Below are 23,705 nucleotides of genomic sequence, written 5' to 3'. Positions count from 1 at the left end.
GCTATATTTCTCTGACCTTCCAAATGACTAGCCAAACCATCATGGTCTACTAAACGGTTAACCCTCTCACTCTGGATTGCCTTTAGGTATTTATTCTGGTTTTTAAATTTTGGCAAGGCATATGGTATGCGAACATGCCGTTCAACTATTGGTGTTGAATGTTTATCTCTCAACTCGAACTTTAGCCTAGATATCTCATCCACCATTATTAATCAAATCATTCACTCAAGATGTCATGTCAAACATTCTAACCTTGGAAAGTCAAAATTCAGATCAACCTAATAAAAGCAAATAATGAAGCACAAATAAAATGAAACAAAGAAACGGTCACCGCTGCCACCAATTAATGTAATGTGTAAATGAGTCCAGTCGCTTCTTTGCTTTTCAATGTTAAAAAAAGGCCTAAATCGATTTATATGTAATATCAAAATGTCCCTATTCTGGATACAAACAAGAGTGAATCAAGAAACAAACGATTAGAAATAAAGGAGGAAAACCTAACTTCTGCTAAAATGATAGCAAGTACCAAGGACATGTCGGCGCTATCCAGGACCCAACCATGGCACTTGCTATCTTCCCTGACAAACTGTCAGTATTGTGGTTTAAGACCACCCTTATAAACAACACCAGAAAACAGAACAGATTCGGCTCTATTCTGACACCAGCTCTCAGGGTATCTTACTTATATACAAATGAGAGAGTCTACTGGAAAGGGGTGTCGGGTTATTCCATTATTAAACATTGATTTAATACTAAGTTCTAATTCTTTAGAGAGACACACATAGAACAAACAAAGATGCACATATTTTTAAAACTGTTTTACTTTGAAAAAATAATCGGAAAAGAAGGATAAATTTTTACTATTTCTAAATTTCCGTAGTGCGAACTATTATTGAAATAACGAATATTAAATACATGTAACTGGACAAGTTTGAACACAATGGCTTTTTGACATATAATCCTTCATATACAGTATGCATTGCTGACCTGATAAATGCTGCTTAATAAGACTTTTGTGCCGTACAGTCTATAGTAATGTTTACATAACAGAAAGAAACCCAAGTAGTTTAAACTAATATTATTTCAATAATTCGTACAGACCTAAATGGGAGACATTTCAGTTAAATGTAAACCATAGCATTATTGCAACTTGCTTTCAATCCAAATTACACAGCTTGATAAACACTTTAACACTGTATGACCTTGATGTTAACCCTATAAATCACAGCTGTAACATTAAATGTGTTTATACAACTATTTAAACAAGGTCATCGATGTTTCATTATTTAGATACAATTGCAAGTGTTTGGTTCTTGTAAGCATTATCATGCTGTCTTCAGATGATACAAACCAAATTAGGTCTTATGTAAGCTCAATAGGCTTAAAGGAGCTAAACATAGTTTTATTTATGATATAATCAATGTAATTGGTTCATTGGTTCATTTTGCGACCATTTATATCATTTTTTTGCCATAACCTTCTAATTTCAGCCGATTTTTTGTTCTCTGACACCACTCTCTTTATTTTTTACAATCATTCCACCATGTATATAACAAAAACATCTCCATTTGCTATATGCAATGCGTACTCACTCGATTTCCATAATGCTTTTTTCTTCATAGCCAGAAGTTCTTCTGAAATAGACTCAATAATTTTGTAATGATTGACGTGCATGAACGCAAATCATTCAGTATTATCTTTTCCTTTGAATAAAGCTTTCAATTAGGGCATATCGAGCTCGTTTGTGTTTGATTATTGTTTGTCAGTTTTGTTTTATGACGACCTGCATTTCAACTGGGTCACTGATTACAAAGCTTTTGTTATCGTTAGCCATAGATCATGTGCTAGGAAAGGCGACTGTGAACCTTTATTATTTTTATAGAACGTAAATCAAAACGTAAAAAAAACATCACATCGAAATAAGTTTTTGAGAGATTCTATGAACGTGTTTAGCTAACAAGTGCCGCAAGTACTGTTATCATATTCAAGGATGCTTGTATATAACGTTTGAGTTTAAGTCACCGGAGACCGGTGGTGACTTGGCCAATCTCCTCAAACATTCATGTTTCCTTGCCAATCCTTTTATAATACTAATTAGATATTATCTGAAGTTTTTGTATCCGGTAATTCTTTTCATTAATTTCCACATAAAAGAGTAACTGTGAAATATATTCCGGCATAATCATATACGTTGTCGAGTATAATTAAACTTCACTAGATAGATTTACCTTAAGATATGTTGTCCATGTTTTTATTGATAGTAGTGTTTGCGAGTTCACAGGCTCATGGTGAGTTGACTTCGTATAATGCAATTGTTGTTTGAAATTTAATTAAAAAGTTAGTATATAATGTAATAATCCCTTTTACATAAACAACATTCCACTTGAGGCGGTTATCTACCAATATTGTTCATCACTAGTATGTTATATAAGTTTCATTATTAGTTCACTTATTTCCTTAATACTGTTTGTTTGGTATTTTCACAAACAATATTTACATTTCATTACCGAAATTAATGCTTTAAAAAACTATATATATATATATATATATATATATATATATATATATATATATATATATATATATATATATATATATATATATATATAATAGGATAAAAAAGAACATCATTAATTATGGTTCGGTAGAGTATTCATATAAAATAATGTTTTTGATACATTTAGGTTTTTATACCAAAAAAAAAAAAAAAAAACATTTATAAGATTATATTTTTTTTAAACATGAAATGACAACAACTGTTCGGACAAATCAAATTAAATCCTACCTTAATTATTTTTGTTTATGAAGATCGTTCATAAGTAAATGTTAGTTTAAATGAACCCACTCAATAATGTAAATGTAAATAATGTTGTTTATATGGGGTTGTGTGTTTGTTGACAGTTAACGTTGCCCTCAACAAACCAGCATACCAGCAGTATCCAGCGATACCAGGTGACGACAGATATAACGCCAGTAACGCTGTGGACGGACGTAAATCTGACCTGGGCTGGAGTGGTCAATGTGCTGTATCAGATTACGGTAAACATACCGCCACCTGGTGGGTGAACCTGACCAGTATCCACAGTATACATCACATCATTATCTACTTCAGGACGGACAACTATGGTATAGTCAGAGTCAATATGTATCTTGAAAATGATATATTCTGTAGTGTTAACCCGTCATCACGCATATACGTTTTTTTATTTACATGATAACATTTGGGTTTTATCAGATTACTAAATCGTCATATGGTTATCCCTGTTAGTTTGAAAGACGCAATACCGAACAGAAAATTATTGGTTTAGTGTAATAGAAACTGGAGAAAATTAAACTGTTTCAACGGCTGCAATCAACATGAACAGTACATGTAACTAAAACAAAAGATCAAACACATTTACAATTTTTAAATTAAAATTTTAGGTATAAATAACACTTATAATAACCACATACAAAATGTAAATATTTGTTCACGAAATTATTTATATTTTCTTAACACGACAGTATAAACCTATGAACTTTGTCCTTCTGTAGTTATAAAACTCGACCGACAAAATCATTTAATGTTTATAACAGACTTAAGTATAGTGAACTGAATGGGATGTAGCTTTAGTAAAATACCAAAAAACTTTATGCCAAAAATCTGACCTTAAGGTTCTGAATCTCATTTGACGATTTTGTCATTTCTCCATTTATGAAAATACATCAAAGCATGACCTAAAATAAAATAGTAAAGGTATGAACGGCATGGGGTTTTCATAAACATAGATTGTGTAATAACGAAAATGTGCAATTCTATCAAAATTATACGACAACAATTCGCGCAAAGTTGTAACAAAGCAGACTTGTCTTCCATCTGAAACCGCAATTTATCGAATCATAGCAGGTAGACAACATAGAAATCAAATGATAATCTTTTCCAGATTGTATTCAAGTATACTTTAACCCCCTAAATGCAGATTAACACAAACAATCTCCAACAGCTATCCATGACTAACATGGCGACCAGATAAAAGTACTTGATTTAAAGAGATGATTCTTTCAGTCACGATATACTTCTTGACGTGTTTTAGAGTGACACTTGAATGGTCAGATTTGAGTTTAACCCTCTGTTAATAACATATTTTTTTTTCGAATAATGAGCGACAATTAGGTATAGGTTATTCTTGAAAATGATCTCTATGACACAAATATCCTGGTGTTTATTAAAACAAACCAATGATTTCCAATACAAGGTATTGTGTTAAAGAAGGCGCTAGCACGATAAAGAAACATTCGTATGTATAGCTCCTCTAAATCATATGAAGTTTTTTTTTCAGGGTCAGATATTAAAGGGATTAGGAATTTTAGATTAAATTGAGAAATGTTTCATGTTATCTACCCAACATGATTATCAATAACATTATACATGTATATACTGGTGAACCTTAATGTTTTTTATTGCGGTTCAGGTGATATTTTGTTAAACAAGAAGACGTTAGGTGCCTTTTTATGTTCTTCACTGTTTGGATTATATGTACTTTGCTTTTAAGAGATGGTTCAGACCGCCCTTTTCGCCACACACTCTCTCACGCAATATATGACACTGAATGAATTCCAATTAATTAGAACGATCGTATTGCTATGACATATAAACGTATATAGTTTTAAACAAGGACGTTCTAATCACTCAAATATTATATTTTTCCCTGACAATTCTTTCTAACGACAATCATATACAATAGCTGCTGAACATATTATATTACTCTTGATTTTAAATCTTTGTCCAGCACATTTAATTCACATTTTTATACAACTAGTGTTGTTAAAAAATACCGGTTAAAATCTTCAAAAAAAACGGTATCATAATATTGTTTATATATAGAAATGGTTTAATAATACGTAACTATTTTTTTTTCTAAGAGAATAATCAGAGTTTAGCCCCCACCATTAAATTTGATATTATTATAAATGATGGTGTTGTTGTTATTTTAAACGACAAATATATGAAACTTACAAATGCATTCCATGTAAATGTGCGTTAGACAATTAGCTATTTTAATTGATAGGTGCATGGCTATTGTGTAATATGTTGGGCCTATAGTGCAGATGATATTTAGCAATGTTTTAGTTGATATTGTAAAAAAGATTAAATAAACTTGTTTTTCACTGGATCGATAACGTTTTGTACAGATTCCAGGTTTCGGTCGTACCTAGCAGATGATTTACTTGGATTCTCCGTGTATGTCTCCAATACCACAGAGAGATCACAGGGAACGTTGTGTTTTAAGGACAGAAACTTCACAATTAACACAATACCCTCTGTCTTCACAACAAACTGCTTTGTTCATGGACAATATGTCATCTACTACAACGAGAGACTACCAGGAGTTGTCTACCCTGACGATTATCTTAAATCTGTTTTCATTCAACTTTGTGAAGTAGAAGTGTATGGTAAGCGGTTTTTTTTATAATTCTGATAACCTTTGAAATTTGTTTCATGTGTGGTAACATATTTACATTTTTTTTTCAAAATATAGAACACTAAAACAGTGTGCATACCTTGTGGATTTAATCATTAAAGTTACAGTGTTGTTGATTGAAATAAATCTATCAAATTCTACCCAGTCATTTAAAGTGTTTATTTTAACTTCTGAATGTTTGCCCTCTCCCTTTAAAAAAAAAAACCAGTAAGTTGTTTTGAGTAGCAATTTATGTTTTCAATACCACGGATAGATCACAGGGGATGTTGTGTTTCAAGGACAATAATTTCACGATAAATACAATACCTTCTGTCTTCACAACAAACTGTATAGTAATAATTTACTTGGATTATCCGTGTATGTCTACAATACCACGGATGATCACAGGGGAAGCTGTGTTTTAAGGGCAATCATTTCACAATAAACACAATATCTTCTGTCTTCAAAACAAACTGTATATTTCACTGACAATATGTCATCTACTACAACGAGAGACTACCTGGTGTTGTCTTCCCTGACGGTTATTATAGTAATGTATGGAGTAACCTCTGTGAAGTAGAGGTGTATGGTTAGTGTTCTTGATATGTTCAATAATCTTTGAAAACTGTTTTAATATTTTTCATATTTGGCCACATGTTTACCTTTATTTTCAAAACATAAAACAATAAACCAGAGTGTAGAAGCCACGGATTAAATCAGTAATCTGAGAACGTCACGCGTGTTGTTCATTTGAAAAAAAAAGAAAATACCAAATCTTGTTCAATCAAATGTTCAAGGTGGCATTTTTTAAAAATCGGAATCACCCCCCCCCCTTAAAAAAAATCGAAAAAATGGAACATGTACATTATATGAATATTGCTTCTTTGTAAGGGTAACAGTTGAAATTGATACCGGGAAAAGCATTGTCAACCGACGCGAAGCTTTTTTTTTTACCAAGGGGTGTCATATTCAACGGTTAACCCCCTAAACAGGCTCTAATTACTGTATTATACTCAATGTCTTAATTTTATAAAACAGTTTACTGCCTTTAGATAGAAATGACGTGAATTCTACGACGAACCGTAAGCACACTCTTTATGCATGTAACAATTCGTTGTGTTACAATGTACCCGTTGGCAAATGTGTTGCGAGCGCTTAGTGTAATATAAAGGATCATCAACTGCGTATAAACCAATCAGATTTCGGTATTTAACATGAAAGTATAGTAATACAATTTGTTATTTGGTGTTGTGTTTTTTTAAAAAATAGTTCCGTAGGTGGTAGGCTTGTTTATTCGATTTGTGTATTCTATCTCTAAATCCCTCTGTCGTGTTACTTAAGATAAAAAAGCAAATACATGTTTGGCATAGTTTAATGTATGGTAGACGATGATGTCTATATCATATTATAAAATGCATGACCCTGCTGTCCAAGTACTTAGTATGAGAGACGGAGTTGTATGCTAGTCGTGTAGTGAATATGCATTGATTTTCTAGCATCACTGCGTTATATGAATGTCTGTACATTGTGTTAAGATTTTTAATTACATAAAAACCCTTTTACGTTGATGACATCTTGGCTAGGGTTTTCGGTCCACAATGGCTTAATGAGGGTGTGACCCATTACTGGTCTATCACGCATGCATCACTAGTGTGTCTGGTTTGTTTTTTTTAAATCTGCTATACTATAAGCTAGCAAAGAGAATGAAGTGCTACGATATACTTTCAACTCATGCTTATTTATACTTCTCTTCAGTTACATGTTTTTATTTCATTATGTAAACGTATAGTAAGCATTACACAATGTTGTCAAGTACATGATAATATTTTTTGTTAAACAGTTGTGTTATGAGTATTTCTTATGCATATTTTTTATCAATCTAATCATTATTGTCAATAAATGGAAACATGATACATTCAAAATAAATATTTCGCGGGGTAAATTTACTAACAATCACAAACAATTTTCTCACAGTACCACCGGTGTGGGATCGGTTTGTCCGGTGTGAGACAGCAGTGTGAGATTTTTCTGTCTTACACTGTGTATTACTACGCCGTTTTAAAACGTAAACAAACGTTGCCTGCTATAGGGAAATGCAAAATGGTGCATTTATGTTATCCATTAAGTAATTGTGTTGCTTAATTAATTACAATTTATCATATTTTAATTTAAAAAACTGTCGTATGCTCTCATTTTGACTTGCACTATTTGAAGCACGCGGAGGGATAAACCGAAAGTAATCTTTTTAACGTCATAACAGAAAGTTGTCAACCAAAACATCATTTTTTAAGATAATATAATGCGAGAAAAATAATCATTCATTATATACTCGTGTGGAATAGTGAAATTCCACCGAGGGGACAAGATTCACGGTCTAGGACGAGGCTCTCCTCGGGGCCAAGATTCACGGTCTAGGACTCGGCAGAGCCTCGTCCTAGACCGTGAATCTTGTCCTCTCGGTGGAATTTCACTATCCCACACTCGTAATGATGAATGATTCTATTAATATTAAAACCCTTTGAACCCCTGCGGTTTTCTCAAGAGTCACCCAGTCACATAAAACGCATCCCAAGTTTCCTTACAAATTCAGATACATGTATAAACGATTTAAACTTGTTTGTGTAAATAAAACACATTATATATAGTCAAAGTGTATGACCATAGCAAGAGTTGTTTGATTAACCAAACACTTGATTGTACAGCAACATGGCTTTAAGAATCTAACTCTTTTGTTCAAAATGCTGTAATATGTTTCTGGTTGTCTTGTAGAACTTTCATGCATTCAAATATACAAAGTCACATAAATGAACGCCTCTCTTATCTTATGTATTTAGAATAATTTAATTATAATCAACATAAGTAATGACTAACATTTGATGTACAGGATGTCCAGCAACAGGGTTTTACGGATCTAACTGCTCCATTCCCTGTCCAGACGTTAACTGTCAGTACTGTCACATAGAGACGGGCTATAGCCAGTGTTGTAAACCTGGGTACCAAGGCCATCACTGTGAATTAGGTAAGAAATTATTTCAATAGACCAACATTACGAACTCTACTTGTACATGTACATGCATGTGTTAGGGTAATTCACGTATTTTCTATAATTACAAAGCATTTGTAGAGCTTATCAAATTTGGAGACATTTGATTTTTTTCGGAAGTATGCATAAGTTGTCAGGGTTTTGTTAATTGTGTATAATAAAAGAGAAGATACATGTGCGTTTTTATCATTAAAAATGAAAAAAAGCATTAAAATCTTTTATTTTATAACCCTTTTGATATCAAATGAAATATATTTTTAGATTTCGATTAAGCGTTTATACATTTCTGCTGACATTTCTCATGACAACTTGTGTATGGGTTACATTTTGTAATGTTTTCACAGAAAAATATTGTGTGTGCGTATTTTTTTTTTGAATAAAAATGTCTACAATGCTACGGCATTTGATATTCGAACATCATCACTTTTTTTTTCATTTTGGATATAAAAAAAGTTTATATGGAATAGTAGATTTAGGAGCTGCATGAACAGAAATAAAAATACAAAAAAGGAGTGTATTATAGAATTGGATTAACACACGATAGAACAGTATTCGTGCACGTTACGATATCATATTACACGATACGAAAGGATAAAAAATGTTAATGATAAACATGTAGTAGTGTTAAAAGATCTTCAGGATTAATCTAGTGATTGTAAAATTTCATACAGAATACGTACGAATCAAGATATACTTGTTATTAACAATTGCCAAGTTGCTATACATCGCTGCATCATTTATAGAATAGATAAAAATGAGGAGTAAAACTTATTAACAAAGATTGTGTTTAAATGATCAATACATTATCTGTTTTGTTAGCATTGTTTTCATTTACCAAAATTCCAGCTGGTCGCCGCAAACATTTTAGTCCGAGATATCAAATCCCACGGAACGTCTATAAAACCGATATCAATCAATCGTGATATTGTTACTGTTGTTGCCGTTGAAGCGTGAATGTTGAGTTAACAAGTTTGTCGGGTCTGGAAATATTTGTATATGTTACATGTGTACGTATGACCGACCGAAATTTGGTTACAACTTATAGCTCTTGATGACTTTTGGTGTATCTAATCTAATATAGCTGCCAAAAATATGCTTATGTTGCGAATCTGAAAACATGTACACTATTTAGATCCAAACAATGTAAGATTACTGCCATATAAAAATCACTATAATAGTAATAATAATTTTATAATGCAATAGAAACTTCTTGTGAGTGCACATTGAAATTGATTTCGTTTTTGTTTTGTTATGTTTCTATTGTTTGTTTGTTTTTTATTTTTATTTTTTGTTTGTTTGTATTTTTTGTGTGTTTTTTTTTTTTGGGGGGGGGGGGGGGGAGTGGGTATTGTGAACGGGGGTTGGTGTGTCTCATAAATATACATTTACATCATGCATTGGTTAATGACCGTTGCACTACAGTCATTGAACCATGCAGTGGAAATTGGCATATCAAGTACCATGTTTTTCTTAAATATCGGCCATATATTCTTTATAATTATATTTGTTTCAGTGTGTTCCTCAGGATCCTATGGTTCTGCATGCAATGCGACATGTGGAAACTGTCGTGACGTAAACCAGTGTGACCATGTTACTGGGGCATGTTTAACTGGATGCAGTGCTGGTTATATGGGGGATTTATGTATAACACGTACGTAAATATGTAACCATATAATTTACAACATAAACATGCACATGAACGTATACATAGACATACGGTTAAAGCAATTTATACTAACACCTTGGGTGATTTCTTGAAAAGAATAAAATTAAAGAATTTCAAGAAAAGTAGAGAAAATTTGTTTCTTTTTTAAAATCCAGCTTGTCCTTCTGGGTTCTTTGGGCAAAACTGTTCGGAAATATGCAAGGACACCTGTACAGGATGTAATAATGTCAATGGTTTGTGTGACTTTGGATGTATCCCTGGTTGGATGGGTGATCTCTGCAATAAAGGTATTTGTGATATTTAGCAGTGGAAATTGTTAAATAAGGTTATGTATTATTCAACCTCAACAATAAATGTAACTATAGTTTTTTTGTTTTGTTTGTGATATATCCGCATGTTATGAAGGATGATCACTTATCAATATCAACATTGGGAAATAAACTAAAAACAACATTTAAGCTACACAGACATAATAATATTTATTTATGCGTTCTTATTTTTTTCGATATTTTTTAGTTAATTTCATTATCAATTTTTGCATATTATTTTTTTTATAAATTATAAAATGGATTTTCTAATATATTTTCCTTTGGAACTAGAAGCCAATGTTAACACAATATTAGATGTTGTATTCAGCATACTCATTGTCGAGTACATCCATTCCTGCTGACATAACTTATGGCACATTGCATACTGGTTTCCATTTCTTTAAAAAAAATGTGTATGAAGTATAACACTGAGTATGTTTTGCATCTGTTGAGTCTTTTCTCTCTCTTTTTTTGGGGGGAGGGGGGGATGTCGATCTTTTTTTCTTTCAAAATATCTGAAAATTTTCACTTTCTAATCTACAATTTTCATCAGTATTTTACATTGTGTGACCGTCTTTGTGATCTACAGCATGCATTGTTTCATGGCCGTTTCAAGACACTCATTAAACCATGCTGTTGAAACTGGCATATCAGGTTACATGCTTCTCTTAAAAAACATCCATATACACAGGATGAATCTCTGCCATCAGGTCATTTGAATGGTGACTGAAACGTTGCTAAAATGTGACTGAATGGCATATGTGCGCCATTCAGTCAACTTTACAGACCATTCAGTTATCATTTAGTTGACAAATGGCAAAGATTCATCCTGTGGTATTCCATATTTTTATTTATATTTCAGTGTGTCCATCAGGATCCTATGGCGCTGCATGCAATTTTACGTGTGGAAACTGTCGTGACGTAAACCAGTGTGACCATGTTACTGGAGCATGTTTAACTGGATGTAGTGCTGGTTATATGGGGGATTTATGTAAAACACGTACGTAGATATGTCACCAGATAGTTATAACATACACATGTATATGCACGTTTACATGGGTATAGGGTTGGATACCATTAAGGATGAAACGGTACGATACCATACCTGTATTTTTGAAATGATACGGTATTTTTAACGATACGGTATTAGGCCTCAATTAATGAGAATGATAATTATTCTTTTCAATAAAGGTGTTTTTGATCTTTCAGTGTTAGAATTTATAAAGATAGTATAATATATTTACAATAACATATGAGTTTACAAACTTTGTTTATGCTTCAATCTTTTAATAAAAGATTAACAGACAAATAAATTGAATCTGATTCTCAAATGTTTAGTTTTCCCCTTTTCCCAGGCAAAATAACTGGCAATAGTTGCAAACACCACCATCTGATTTCCTACTGAAATGAGACTAAACAGCCGAGCGGGTTTACCCGGTTGTCAGCCATTGTTTGGTCGCACTAATTGATGAAACATCAGAAACTAGAACGGAAATAAAAAAAAAACTTTTGCGCTATTTTGCCTTTTAATTTACATTTATTGTCAGAATAAAACTAAACACTATCATTGTAAATGTATTTAAGTTTTTTTTTTTAAATTTATGTATTGATTTATTAATTTATTGGCAGTCGAATCAAGGATCGTACTAAGCATGGGAAAGCTCATATTTCGTTAATTAGCCTATCCTTTTAATGCCCGGAGAATTCGATTTTAGCGAGTCTGTAATCGATTTTTAAAATCATTTTAATTGTATAAAAAGGTTTTAAAGATACAGAAATACCGTTATTAGTTCCGGTATTAAATGAAACGGTATTTTACCGGTATTTTTAAAGCAACTATTCGGTACGGTATTGGTACCGTGTACCGGTATCCAACCCTACATGGGTATAGGATTAAAGATATTGATAACGACACAATTGATGATTTTTTAAAAGTATATAATAAAAGAACATTAAGATAAACACAGTAACTTTGTTTCTTTTCAAAATCCAGCTTGTCCTTCTGGATTCTTTGGGCAAAACTGTTCGGAGATATGCAAAGACACCTGTTCAGGATGTAATAATTTCAATGGTTTGTGTGACTCTGGATGTATCCCTGGTTGGATGGGTGACCTCTGTAATAAAGGTATGGGCGATTTAAGCAGTGGAAATTGTTCAATAAGGTTACGTCTTCTTCCATCTCAACCTTAACTATCGCTCTTTTTTTTTGGTTATATATCAGCATGCCATGAAGCATGATCATTTTATTGATATCAACATGTAATTAGTAAATAAATTTAGAACAAAATTCAAGGCATACAGAAATATTGATACTGATATATGAGTTCTTTATTATTATCATGATTTCTCATAAATTTCATTGTTAAAGTTTGCATATACATATTTCTTTTTAAATTATAAAATGAGTTTTCTAATGTCATTCGAATTGACGACTAAAAGCCAATTCTATCAAAATATTAGATTTTGTTTTGAGCATACTGATTTTCGAGTACATTCATTTCAGCTGATATTTCTCATAGCAGCTTACTTACGGGTTTCAATTTCTTCAAAACATGTGTTTAAAGAATGCAACTAAGTTTTTGTGATGCTTTTTCTTAGTTTAAGTTTTTTTTTTTCATTTTTCTTTTCAATATTAAATGTAGGCTATTTAATCTCCAAATTTTATCAGGGTTTTTTTTTCATTTAAAAAGAGATATAAAGAATAAAAGATCGGTGCTGTATTAACAAAAATAAAGATACATAAAAGAGAAAGATAAAACTATGGAGATATGAGATGATTTACATTGTTTGAGCTTCTTAGTATATCATTTTGTCTAAAGAACCCTCTAGTTTCATTTTTTGCACATGCTATTCAAAGTGCTAAGGATAGCTCAGCGCTTTTTTTGGTTATACTTTCTCTTCCGATGCATCGAAAAACTGTTGCCTATGAGCAGAAATATACATCTTCTAAAATGATAAGGGGACCAGTTTAATGGGTTTACGTAAATAATTGCACGTGCTTTTGTGAATTTAATTCACATGCTATTCTGAATCTAATGTGCAGGGCTTACATACATCAATGGAGGATATGCTTCGCAGTGATGAAGAAAAACAATGCGTATACAGAAACTGAAATGTAGAACAAGTTAGCTATAAGTATTTTAATTCCATGATGAACAACTATTTCAACATATGAATGTGTCTATGCTTTTGCTCTAATAATCGCAAATTTCCATTTTTTTGCCTGTTAGCATTTTGGTAATGCCTGTACAAGTCTTTTAAATTGGAGGCGTATTTTGATTAATCATAAAACTTTCAATGCCAAATATGCTCCAAACAAATCAACTTTAAGGCATCAATAAAGACTGTTTAATTAAAATCAGGATTAAAAGTATGATTTAAGCAATGTTTGTAAAACAAAGCATTTTCTCTGCATTTTTATGTTCTATGAAATTTTAACTAGGGTGAATTTTGACTTAATCATACATGAATAGTTATATCGGGTTTCTTGAATAAAACTTGACACCAATTATTGAAAAACAAACATAATAGTAAAAAAAAGAGTCCGGATCTTGTTTTGCTATTGTTTGTCCCTGGAAATTTTATGTTTTTATCAACCTTTTTCTCTACTATTACAATATTCATTTTAGCGATATTTCATGTTTCTATCAAATAGGAATATATACTGTATAAAAATCGTATCTCAAGCTATTGGTAAAAAAACTTGTCTGTGCCAGTTCAACTAAACGCAAATTATGAGATGTCAATGTAATTTGCATCACATGCTTTTCAACCGTTTCAGAATGTGTAAAAGGATCGTATGGCACTCGCTGTAATGAAACATGTGGAAACTGCCGCGATGTAAACGAGTGTTCAAATTTCAATGGAACTTGTTTGACCGGATGTGATGCTGGTTTTGAAGAAAACTTATGTAGAACAAGTAAGCATCCAATGTCAAAGTAAACACTGAAGTAGCTAAAGAACACTTCTTAGTTTGAATTACACGATCTGGTAAATGATAAATGCATTTGCGTGTTTCTTATGATATATTATATACATGTAAAAGTTTTATACGTTATCAGCAATTTTTATAATTAAAAACAATTCATTAATGTAATTAAAAAAGGATGTGCCAGCGGTTTATACGGCGTTGACTGCAAAGAAATTTGTGGAAACTGTCGTGATATTGACCAATGCTTTCATAGAAACGGAACATGCTTAACTGGATGTGCTGATGGTTACCAGGGGGACTTGTGTAAAACACGTAAGTATAAGTACATGTATGCATAAATCAATATGAAACCAAACAACGTTTATAGATGATAACGAGTAACGTTGACATAAAAAAGTTGGTGAACATTTCAATGAACAATTATAGGTATGATCAATTACTGATTTGTTTTTTTTTTCTAACACCAGCTTGCCCACTTGGGTTTTTTGGAAAAGACTGCATGAAGAAATGCACGGAAACGTGTCTAGGGTGTATTAATGTCAATGGTTTATGTGCTGCTGGGTGTCTTCCGGGCTGGATAGGAAACTTTTGCGATAAAGGTACATTTTTTGCATTTTCTAACTGTTGATTTTATTTTTCGCTGTCTTCAATATTTGTTTCGCTTAAGCTAAATACAACTATGCATGTAAAATATTTCCGATAGCTGCATATTGTCAGTTGCTTAAATTAATTTCAGCAATCGTTGTTTATTTCTTAATGTACAAACTTTTAAAATAAATGCTACTAAATATAAAAGTTTTTTTTTTTTTATTCAATTATAGTTGAAACATTTTTTACACTGTAGCACACAAGTCACAATGACGTATACAAAACTGTGTTTTTTCCATTCTTATACATAACAATTTTTTTTAAGCACCATTTGTTTCTGTTCACTAAAGTTTTGAAAATCATAAAGTAAACCTTTTTTTTTTATTACATATGTGTTTTTTACGATTTGCTGTTGGTAGATTTACATGTGTCTTATTTAGAATACGAGTGATGGCTTTTTTTTTCGATCGTTTAACGAATTTATAAACAATTTGAAAAAAAAAAACCTTCACATAAACAACCCATGTACATTTTAAATCATATGACTCATTTCAGAGTGCCATATAGGATTTTATGGCGTCTCATGCAACAAGACATGCGGAAACTGTCATGATTTAAAACAATGTGACCACACTAATGGTACATGCTTAACTGGATGTGTGTCTGGTTATATGGGGGATATGTGTCAAACACGTAAGTACAAATGTAACCATGAATCAATCATATATATTAATGTGTAAATGGACAAGTAAAAACAAACAGAATACATAAAAAGATCAAATGTAATTAGTATGCTATTACTGTCAAACAAAAATGCTTTTATTCGTTTTCCCCAGGTTGCCAACCTGGATTTTTTGGACGAGACTGCTCTGAGAAATGCATCGACACATGCAATGGATGTAATGATGTCAATGGACTGTGTGACTATGGCTGTATACCTGGCTGGGTAGGATATTTCTGCAATAAAGGTATTGATCAGAATAATACATGCCATTGGGCAAATTACTAAAACAGGTGGTAACTGCAATCACAATTGGATCGGAAAAAGAAATCCACAGCTAAATGCTGATATAACAAAATTGAAAAAAAAAATCCTTTTCTATATTCTATATTCTGCAACATATCCTAGTTTTCTATTCGTTTTCGCTCTATGTCCACTATATAATATTCTTTTTAGACAGATTTATCATAATATTTTTTGTACATAAGAAAAAACTAATTCTTAATAAGAAAGTATTGTTTTTGTGGCATCTGTTTGTTTATATATTCAATTCAAGTACAAATGCACCATTAAATAGCTTGACATTTAGATCTTCTAGGATATATTAAATAAACAATAGACTCTGATTATATAGAATCGTAGTTTAATCATATAATTTTTAATGACTATTTATTTGACTCTTTTTTCGGTATACAGTTTATTGTGTTGCTATATAAACTCTATATTTGTTCTGCCTTATTTCTTTGTTTTAAATGTCATCATTTGATCATGGTTTATAAATTGATATATAAAACTACAGTTTGTCAATGGTTTAACAAATCTAAGAACGCGAGGGTATGCGTATTTTTGTATATTATTAAACAACATTTCTACCAGTCAAAGTACTTGCCCGAGGCATGATGAACTCGCCCTCTACTCTCCGCCATGATGTTATTTAGTCAACCTGAGTTTTTGGTTACCCCGTTCTGGAAGTTGATTTAAATAAAAACTAAAATCGCTCATTAAAAAACCCGAATTGGCCTTATTTTTTAAAAAGTTTTTCAAATCTTTATTTATGTGTATACGTTAAATGAATCCATGCTTAATATATATTAATACTTAACGTTATCATACGACATTATTCCATTGCAAGCATACACTTTTGTTACAAACACCTATTGACTGTGTTCCGAAGGATATCCACCACTTTACTCGCATTTTTTGCTTTTTAAAGTTGTGTTATTTAGGTTTAAATGTTTTTTTTAAATTGATTTAACAATCATCACCCATCAATTATAATTCAGTTATAGTTCGTGTTGAAATACCACATGTATAGTAGTTACTCTAGTGCAGACATTTTCCAATTTTATTGGGAAATGTCTTCATTTATAAGAACAGATAACATGTTGATAATAATTGACCACACTGGTATATTTGGAAGAAAATATTTGCATCAAAACACATGTTATGTATCATTTACAACTTTAAAGAATATTTTTTCTCTCACAAGAACGCTTTTTCCCATTATGTTCAATTGAAAAAGAGAAGTAACACAAGAAACACTAGGTACCTAATCCTACCTCTCTCTATTTGGAGGTTCGTGTTGCTCTGCTTTGAATATGTATTTTGTTTAATGGATTTTTGAGATGGTTCATGGTTTGTTATTGTCATTTTTTCATTACCACTTTGGTAAACTTTTTTTTTCATTTTTGGATGTTTCCAAAAAATAGTTTTTTTTAAATTGCAGATTAATGTTGATTTATTTTAAAGATTTACCTGGAAATGTTCAAAACTTTTGTAATCGAAAGTGTTTTTGGTTAAATGTGGTTGCATATAATAGCATCGAGTGTCATTGGGTATTCAAATACGACGAACCCATTATATTTGCTCAGATATATCACACAGCTAAAAGGTATGATTATAACGGACATTGAAATCTCAATATCACGTTACAATCATTTAATTTGGATAGAAAATCTATTGAATAATTTTTAAGAGAATATATTTTCTCCCACAAGAACGCTTTTCCCATTGTGTTCAATTGAAAAAGACACAAATAGTTTTGAAATGGTCCCTAAAGTAAAATATAGTTCGATTTTTATGTTATTTTAATAAATCTGTAGAATTTCTAACTCATATACGATTTTTGTGAAAATCACTATTGTAAAAATGACTTGGGTTCGTCGTCCTTAATTCAATTTATAATAGCATTTTCCATAGCATATCATGATAATTCTATAGCAACGCATAAAACTACATAGTACATGTACATAATGACCATTGTATGCATTACGGAACATTAAACCAAAATACTGTTTGTGTGCCATCACGCATTGTGCAAACAATATTCTCAGTAATATCTTTATATTCCTTTTTACGGTTTAAGAATGTGACAAAGGATCGTATGGTTTTGAATGTAATGAAACATGCGGACACTGTCGTGATGTAAAACATTGCTCCAAAGTCAATGGCTCTTGCTTGACTGGATGTGATGCTGGTTATGATGGGGACTTATGTAAATCACGTGAGTAGACAAACACAAAGGCACAGACGAAACTAGCAACTTATTAATATCAAAAGATTATCTTAAAAAATCATACTAAAAAAAACAATATGGTAATTTTTTTTTTGGAATTACGCGATGCAATTACAAACGAGTAGTAAAACCATAAACATTTTTACGCTTTACTTGCGGCAAACATACATTGTAATAGCGTAAGTTAGTACTTCCGTATAAATGGAACATGCTTTACTGAATGAGATAAAATGTTATCAAGGAGAATTGTGTAACATATGTGAGTACATAGAACATCTCTGAAAGTATGCATAGACAGATAGATAGATAGATAGATAGATAGATAGATAGATAGATAGATAGATAGATAGATAGATAGATAGATAGATAGATAGATATATTATTCATATGTTTTACATCGCATTGTAAATACTTATGTAAATTTCAAATTGTCAATAAAAAAGGAAGAAGGTGCAGAAAAATCAAGGTAAGTCAAATAGAAGGGAAATTGACATGATATTTGTAGTGTTTGTTTTGGGTAATATACCTTTATCAAGGTCACAAAAACAAAACAAAATCAAACAACGTAAGTTGCACACCATTGGTTTTATCGTATTTGGATTATAACGAGTTATACTGTGTGTTTTTTAATGTTAGATTTCAACAATTTATCAACACCACTTGTATTGAAGGGTTGAGTGATTTTACTCATTAATATTCCATTCAATCTTTGTGAATGTTCTTTATGAAAAATTACGAGGAAAAAAAAACTGCTACTTGATCTAATCATAAAAAGTTTCCATGCTCTCTGCCCATGGTGTATAATTATCGAAACTTTACGCCCACAACATTTGATTTCTCTAGATTTTAATATACGAAAACGCCTGGTGTAATTCAAGTTGCTTTATTGAAATCAATATTCGATTACTCTTATTTGTTAAATATATAAACATGAATCGATGACAAATAAAGCTATCTTCATAATAAATAAAGACTACTGTTATCTGACTATCCGGACAATGGATAGTTAATGCATCGATAGCAATTATTTTTCTCGACGTCGCCGGGTGAAATAGTTTCTGTTTTGGGGAAATATAAACTATCTATCGTCCTCAAAGCAGGTAAGTACATATATAATATACATGAATGTTTACAATCTCTATTCTGATCTTACTATATGTCGCTGATACACGAATCCATTTAACTTACGGTATTTAATATTTTAATATTTTTTTTTGCAAACCGTTCTGTATATTTCGTGTACAATTCAAATATAGAAAAGAGAAGAAGACCGCGAATGGTGCATGTAATGCGCAATGTAACAATTTACAACATTTTAGCTGATATCATTGTAATGATGGCGGAGATGTATGGTAAGTAAATATTTTTTCTAAGCATGATCAAATAAAAGTGATACTTGGGAAGCAAAGGTATCAAATCTTGATGATTAAAAAGGATTATGAAGAATGCACGTAAACAAATACCATTCTGCGTACTGTACTGTCTACGACTGAAACGTATGTTGTCAAAAGTTACAAAACGAAACCAAAGTAGATATGTTTTGTATATAATGGAGAGTTAGATTATCTATACAATGTGATATCAAGTGTGACTTGTTGATGTTTAAGAATATCTTTCTTTGATGTTGATATCATTATGTTTTACTTCAATTTTCCAGTATTATTTACAATGGCTTAAATGATATATGTTGTTTTAGATAAACGCAACACCCTGAAGGTTAGTTGAAATTAACTTTTAAAGAAAAATTAAATCCATTTTAGATGCAGAAGTTCATAGTAACAAATTTAAGTTTCTATAAATATTTACATGTGTATTTATCAAAGTAAAGTATTGGTGTTTGTAATATAATATTTGAATACAACTTAATTATTATTTTGACGAAAGCGGTATATTCTTAAAATTAATGTTATCTATTTTTTTCTCTAATGACTTTGTTGACAATAAGAGATATTTAAATGATCTAATGTGGCACTTATAAAAAAGCTTTGTACATTTATATTAATCAATTTGTCTTTTTCCAGGTTTTGTTTCTTCTCTTGAAAATTTAATAAAGATATATGTACTCAAGTAGGCTTGGTGATCTGTACATGAAGAAAATATCTGCATCGATATTAGAACAAATTGAACAATTGAATAGGTCTATATATTTTTGGATTCGGATGGTGATTGCCTATGTTCAAATATGAAATCTTCTGATTTTATAATTAACAGTAATATATTATGAACAGGAATTAAAAACAATTATCATGATTTAATCTAACGTAGTAATATGAACAGCGATCTTTTCGTCTTTCTTACTTCACTTACAATTTGCAATTTGCTTACAGGGAGACCAGGTGTCTTATATATGTAAATATATGTAAACGTTGCTTAAAGGAATGCTCAGAGGAATTTACAATATAAAGAAAACGAGAGAAATTTCATAGTAAGTTTCTTTAAAAACTGAAAATTATACATTATATACATAGAAAAAAAGAATGCAAATAGCAAATGATATGGAACTTCTGTGAAGAAATTGATATACATGTAAATAGTGTAGTTTTTAAGTGTATATATGGGTATTTTGTCCTGTTGTTTGATTAGTGTACGATTGGTATTATTCTAATGATATTTTTTTAAGAAGGTCCAAAGCAGATAGAAAGATCAGAGTCACAATTCCTCAACGAAACCCGAGGAAGACTGGTTTAAAAATCCTCCGAGCAGAAACAATCATACTGACGATATATCCAAATACTGCGTTGATCTAGGGACATTTAAGGAAACAATTAACACACGGTGCATGTATTAAATATGATATGTGATCTCTTCTGAAATTCAACAAGTCTTGATCAAGCAGTTGCATGATTTTAAGAATGATAAGTCTACAATTCACAATAAGTGGACTTGCATGAAAATGATACCCCCCCCCCCAAAAAAAAATAACAAAATAAATAAATAAATATAGATGCTTAACATATAAGTAATTAAATTGTTGATGAAATGAATATGGTTTCTGATATACATTATTGTGATATGTCATTATATTATTTTCATTGTCTCTGTAATTACTGTTTTATTATTTGATAATGAATATAAATATATGTCGTTTTGTTTAAATAAGGTGTAACAGTTAAACGACAACACCATGACATAGGTTTATTCTATTCATGTCACATTTTACAGCATCGTATCTCGTTATTGCTTATCAATGAGTTTATTTTAATGCAATTCATTTTTTGGTAAGTTTTATTCATGTTTAAAAAAAAAATATTACTAAATGAATGGATTATACACCTCATCCAAAATATGTTAATTTAAATACAGTCATGCAATGTTGAGTATATTATCAACTGGCTTATTAATGTGTAAGAGATCTACAGGCTCAACAAGTTAAAACTTTGATAAGAAACTACTTCAGTCTTGTTACATGTACAACAGTGGCAAACACATTTAGGATATATATTACTTAAAGAAATGATAAGGTCGAGGCTCTTACGATGAGTTGACATTTTTTTATCAGAAGCTAAAAAAAAACTTTGATTTTAAAAGAAACAATGGAGAAAAAAATGGTGACAATGTATGTATAACTGCATTTGACAGGATAACCAAATGTCGATGAACAACTTTAATATGTAAATATTAATTTTATAACTAGATGCTAAATTATAGAGTCACGTATTTTACAAGTTCTTTTATTTTTTATTTTTTTTTTAAATAAAATGAAATAAGTTATCGGACATGCTTTTTTGCAGTACTAGGGTTTTTCGATATTTAATGTGTTTTGTGGTTGATGATACTCTTGAATATACCCATTTCATACCTTAAGTACGATACACATGTAATCACTAGGTTTACTTCGTCATTTATTAGTGCCAATTTTTCTATGTGCGTCTTTTAAACAAATTGCACCAAACCTTGATTAAGACTCAAAGTTCGAGGACACTTCAAAACATTTAGAGGAGTTTATATGCAAACTTATAACTACATTTTAAAAAAAATGCTAATTTCCTTAAAACAATTGTTTAATGAGTCAAAGTTTGAAATTAATTGGCATTTCCCTCCAAATATAGCAAAATATGATACATTGTTTAAGTCAAGTACTTTTTTAAAACCAATTAGATTAATTTTATGAAGTACACTTACAACCAGATAAAAACCATACCAACTTTAACAAGATAAATAATTGCAGACCCTTGAACATTTTCAAGTGTCTAATTCGAGAGCCTCTCAAATCTCAAAACATGTACACAATCCTAAAAACACAACTAACAAACACAGTTGGTTCTTATTTATTCCTTCAAAAAGGAATTCAAAAAAAACACATGAACTTATGAGTTTATATAACATGTTTAAGAATTAATGAATAGGGTATAACTGTTTACGGGTGAACAGCTGGTCCCAGGGTTAACATTGTATTCTGTTTTCATTTTAATATCAAGCAGCTGTGGCCATTATCGCCAATAAATTCATAAAACTCACATATAGTATTTTTCGTGTGTATTTTTTTATCTCTTGATATCTATGTAAGTCATGTTCGTCTTTGATAAATGTCTTTTTATGAGGCACACTATATAAAACAAAGTGTTTTATTTATTGTGTAGTTAAAATAATCATTAATCGATATTCTAGTACACTTTTGAGCAACGTGTAATTCGCCCTCTTTAAGTGTTTTTTTTAAATAAAGAAACGCACATAGACTTAATGTTGCCTTGAATTTGAAAACATTGACAGGGCGTGCATTTTATAAGTATAAGCCTCTTCAACATTCGCATTAAAAGAACTCAAAAACATTTTAACTCACAAACATCTTGTCGGAATTATTTTGAATCCTAAATAGAAAGTTGTAATATATTTCGAAACACATTTTTGAGAGGGGTATGATTGTTTGGAGTTATTTTACTTATTTATATAAGGTTTGAAAAAATACAAGATGTCACTGGATGCACCATATGCATTGAAAAAAATAAGTGCTATCTTTAATCATAATTTGTAAGAAAAAATCCTCCTTTTAATGAAAGACTATTTGTTTTTATTCCTTATGCTCAAAATGGAATACAATATATATTTAAATAAAAAATGTTGTTAGTCTGACAAAAAAAACCCCAACAACTTGAATAGTCATATTCAGAGATATAGTATAGTGACTATGATAAAATGGAATGAATTCAATGGTGTAATATATTAACATCTACCGAGTGTGATTCCCTCTATTTTTAGCTCTATAGAAACACCCTGAATTTTACAAGCCCCATTTATCGATTTGTCAAAAGATATAGCGACCAAAGGAAGATCACGGACTGTACGAAAAAATCATGAGGATGGCAGACCCAAACTACTATAGAAGACAATTCGGCTTATTCTTTTATCTGGTGTACTGATAATACACTTACAATAGATAAGGGCAACAAGTTGCTACATATTTAAGCATCGAATCGGTATTTTTGAAAGATGTGGTATCATATTTGCAAAATCATATTTGAAAAATAATATCAAGTAACTGATAATTTAAATAC

The 23,705-nt window shown here is 31.0% G+C and overlaps 1 protein-coding gene across 1 annotated transcript; it reads left to right on the top strand.

Moving 5' to 3' along the window:
- Positions 1-2,195: 2,195 nt before the first annotated feature.
- Positions 2,196-20,081, top strand: LOC105327090 (multiple epidermal growth factor-like domains protein 11). Its single transcript, XM_066066827.1, has 14 exons — positions 2,196-2,288; positions 2,902-3,126; positions 5,173-5,433; positions 8,326-8,460; positions 9,998-10,135; positions 10,306-10,437; positions 11,321-11,458; positions 12,452-12,583; positions 14,240-14,377; positions 14,564-14,701; positions 14,857-14,988; positions 15,533-15,670; positions 15,814-15,945; positions 18,064-20,081. Exons 1-14 carry the CDS (start codon positions 2,237-2,239, stop codon positions 18,207-18,209), a joined length of 2,037 nt encoding a protein of 678 aa, XP_065922899.1. The 5' UTR covers positions 2,196-2,236; the 3' UTR covers positions 18,210-20,081.
- Positions 20,082-23,705: the final 3,624 nt, after the last annotated feature.

This window comes from Magallana gigas, chromosome 1 (genome assembly GCF_963853765.1).
Source record: "Magallana gigas chromosome 1, xbMagGiga1.1, whole genome shotgun sequence".
Classification (NCBI taxonomy): Eukaryota; Metazoa; Mollusca; class Bivalvia; order Ostreida; family Ostreidae; genus Magallana; species Magallana gigas.
Note: the sequence above shows the minus strand (reverse complement) of the source record. Positions and strands in the feature narration are given on the sequence as shown.

Bases quoted from the DNA above. Each gene is read 5' to 3' on its own strand.
- LOC105327090 (XM_066066827.1), top strand. From the start codon at position 2,237: ATGTTGTCCATGTTTTTATTGATAGTAGTGTTTGCGAGTTCACAGGCT. The intron at 10,136-10,305 runs GTACGTAAATAT...TTTAAAATCCAG, and splicing joins GGGGGATTTATGTATAACAC to CTTGTCCTTCTGGGTTCTTT. The intron at 14,378-14,563 runs GTAAGCATCCAA...TAATTAAAAAAG, and splicing joins AGAAAACTTATGTAGAACAA to GATGTGCCAGCGGTTTATAC.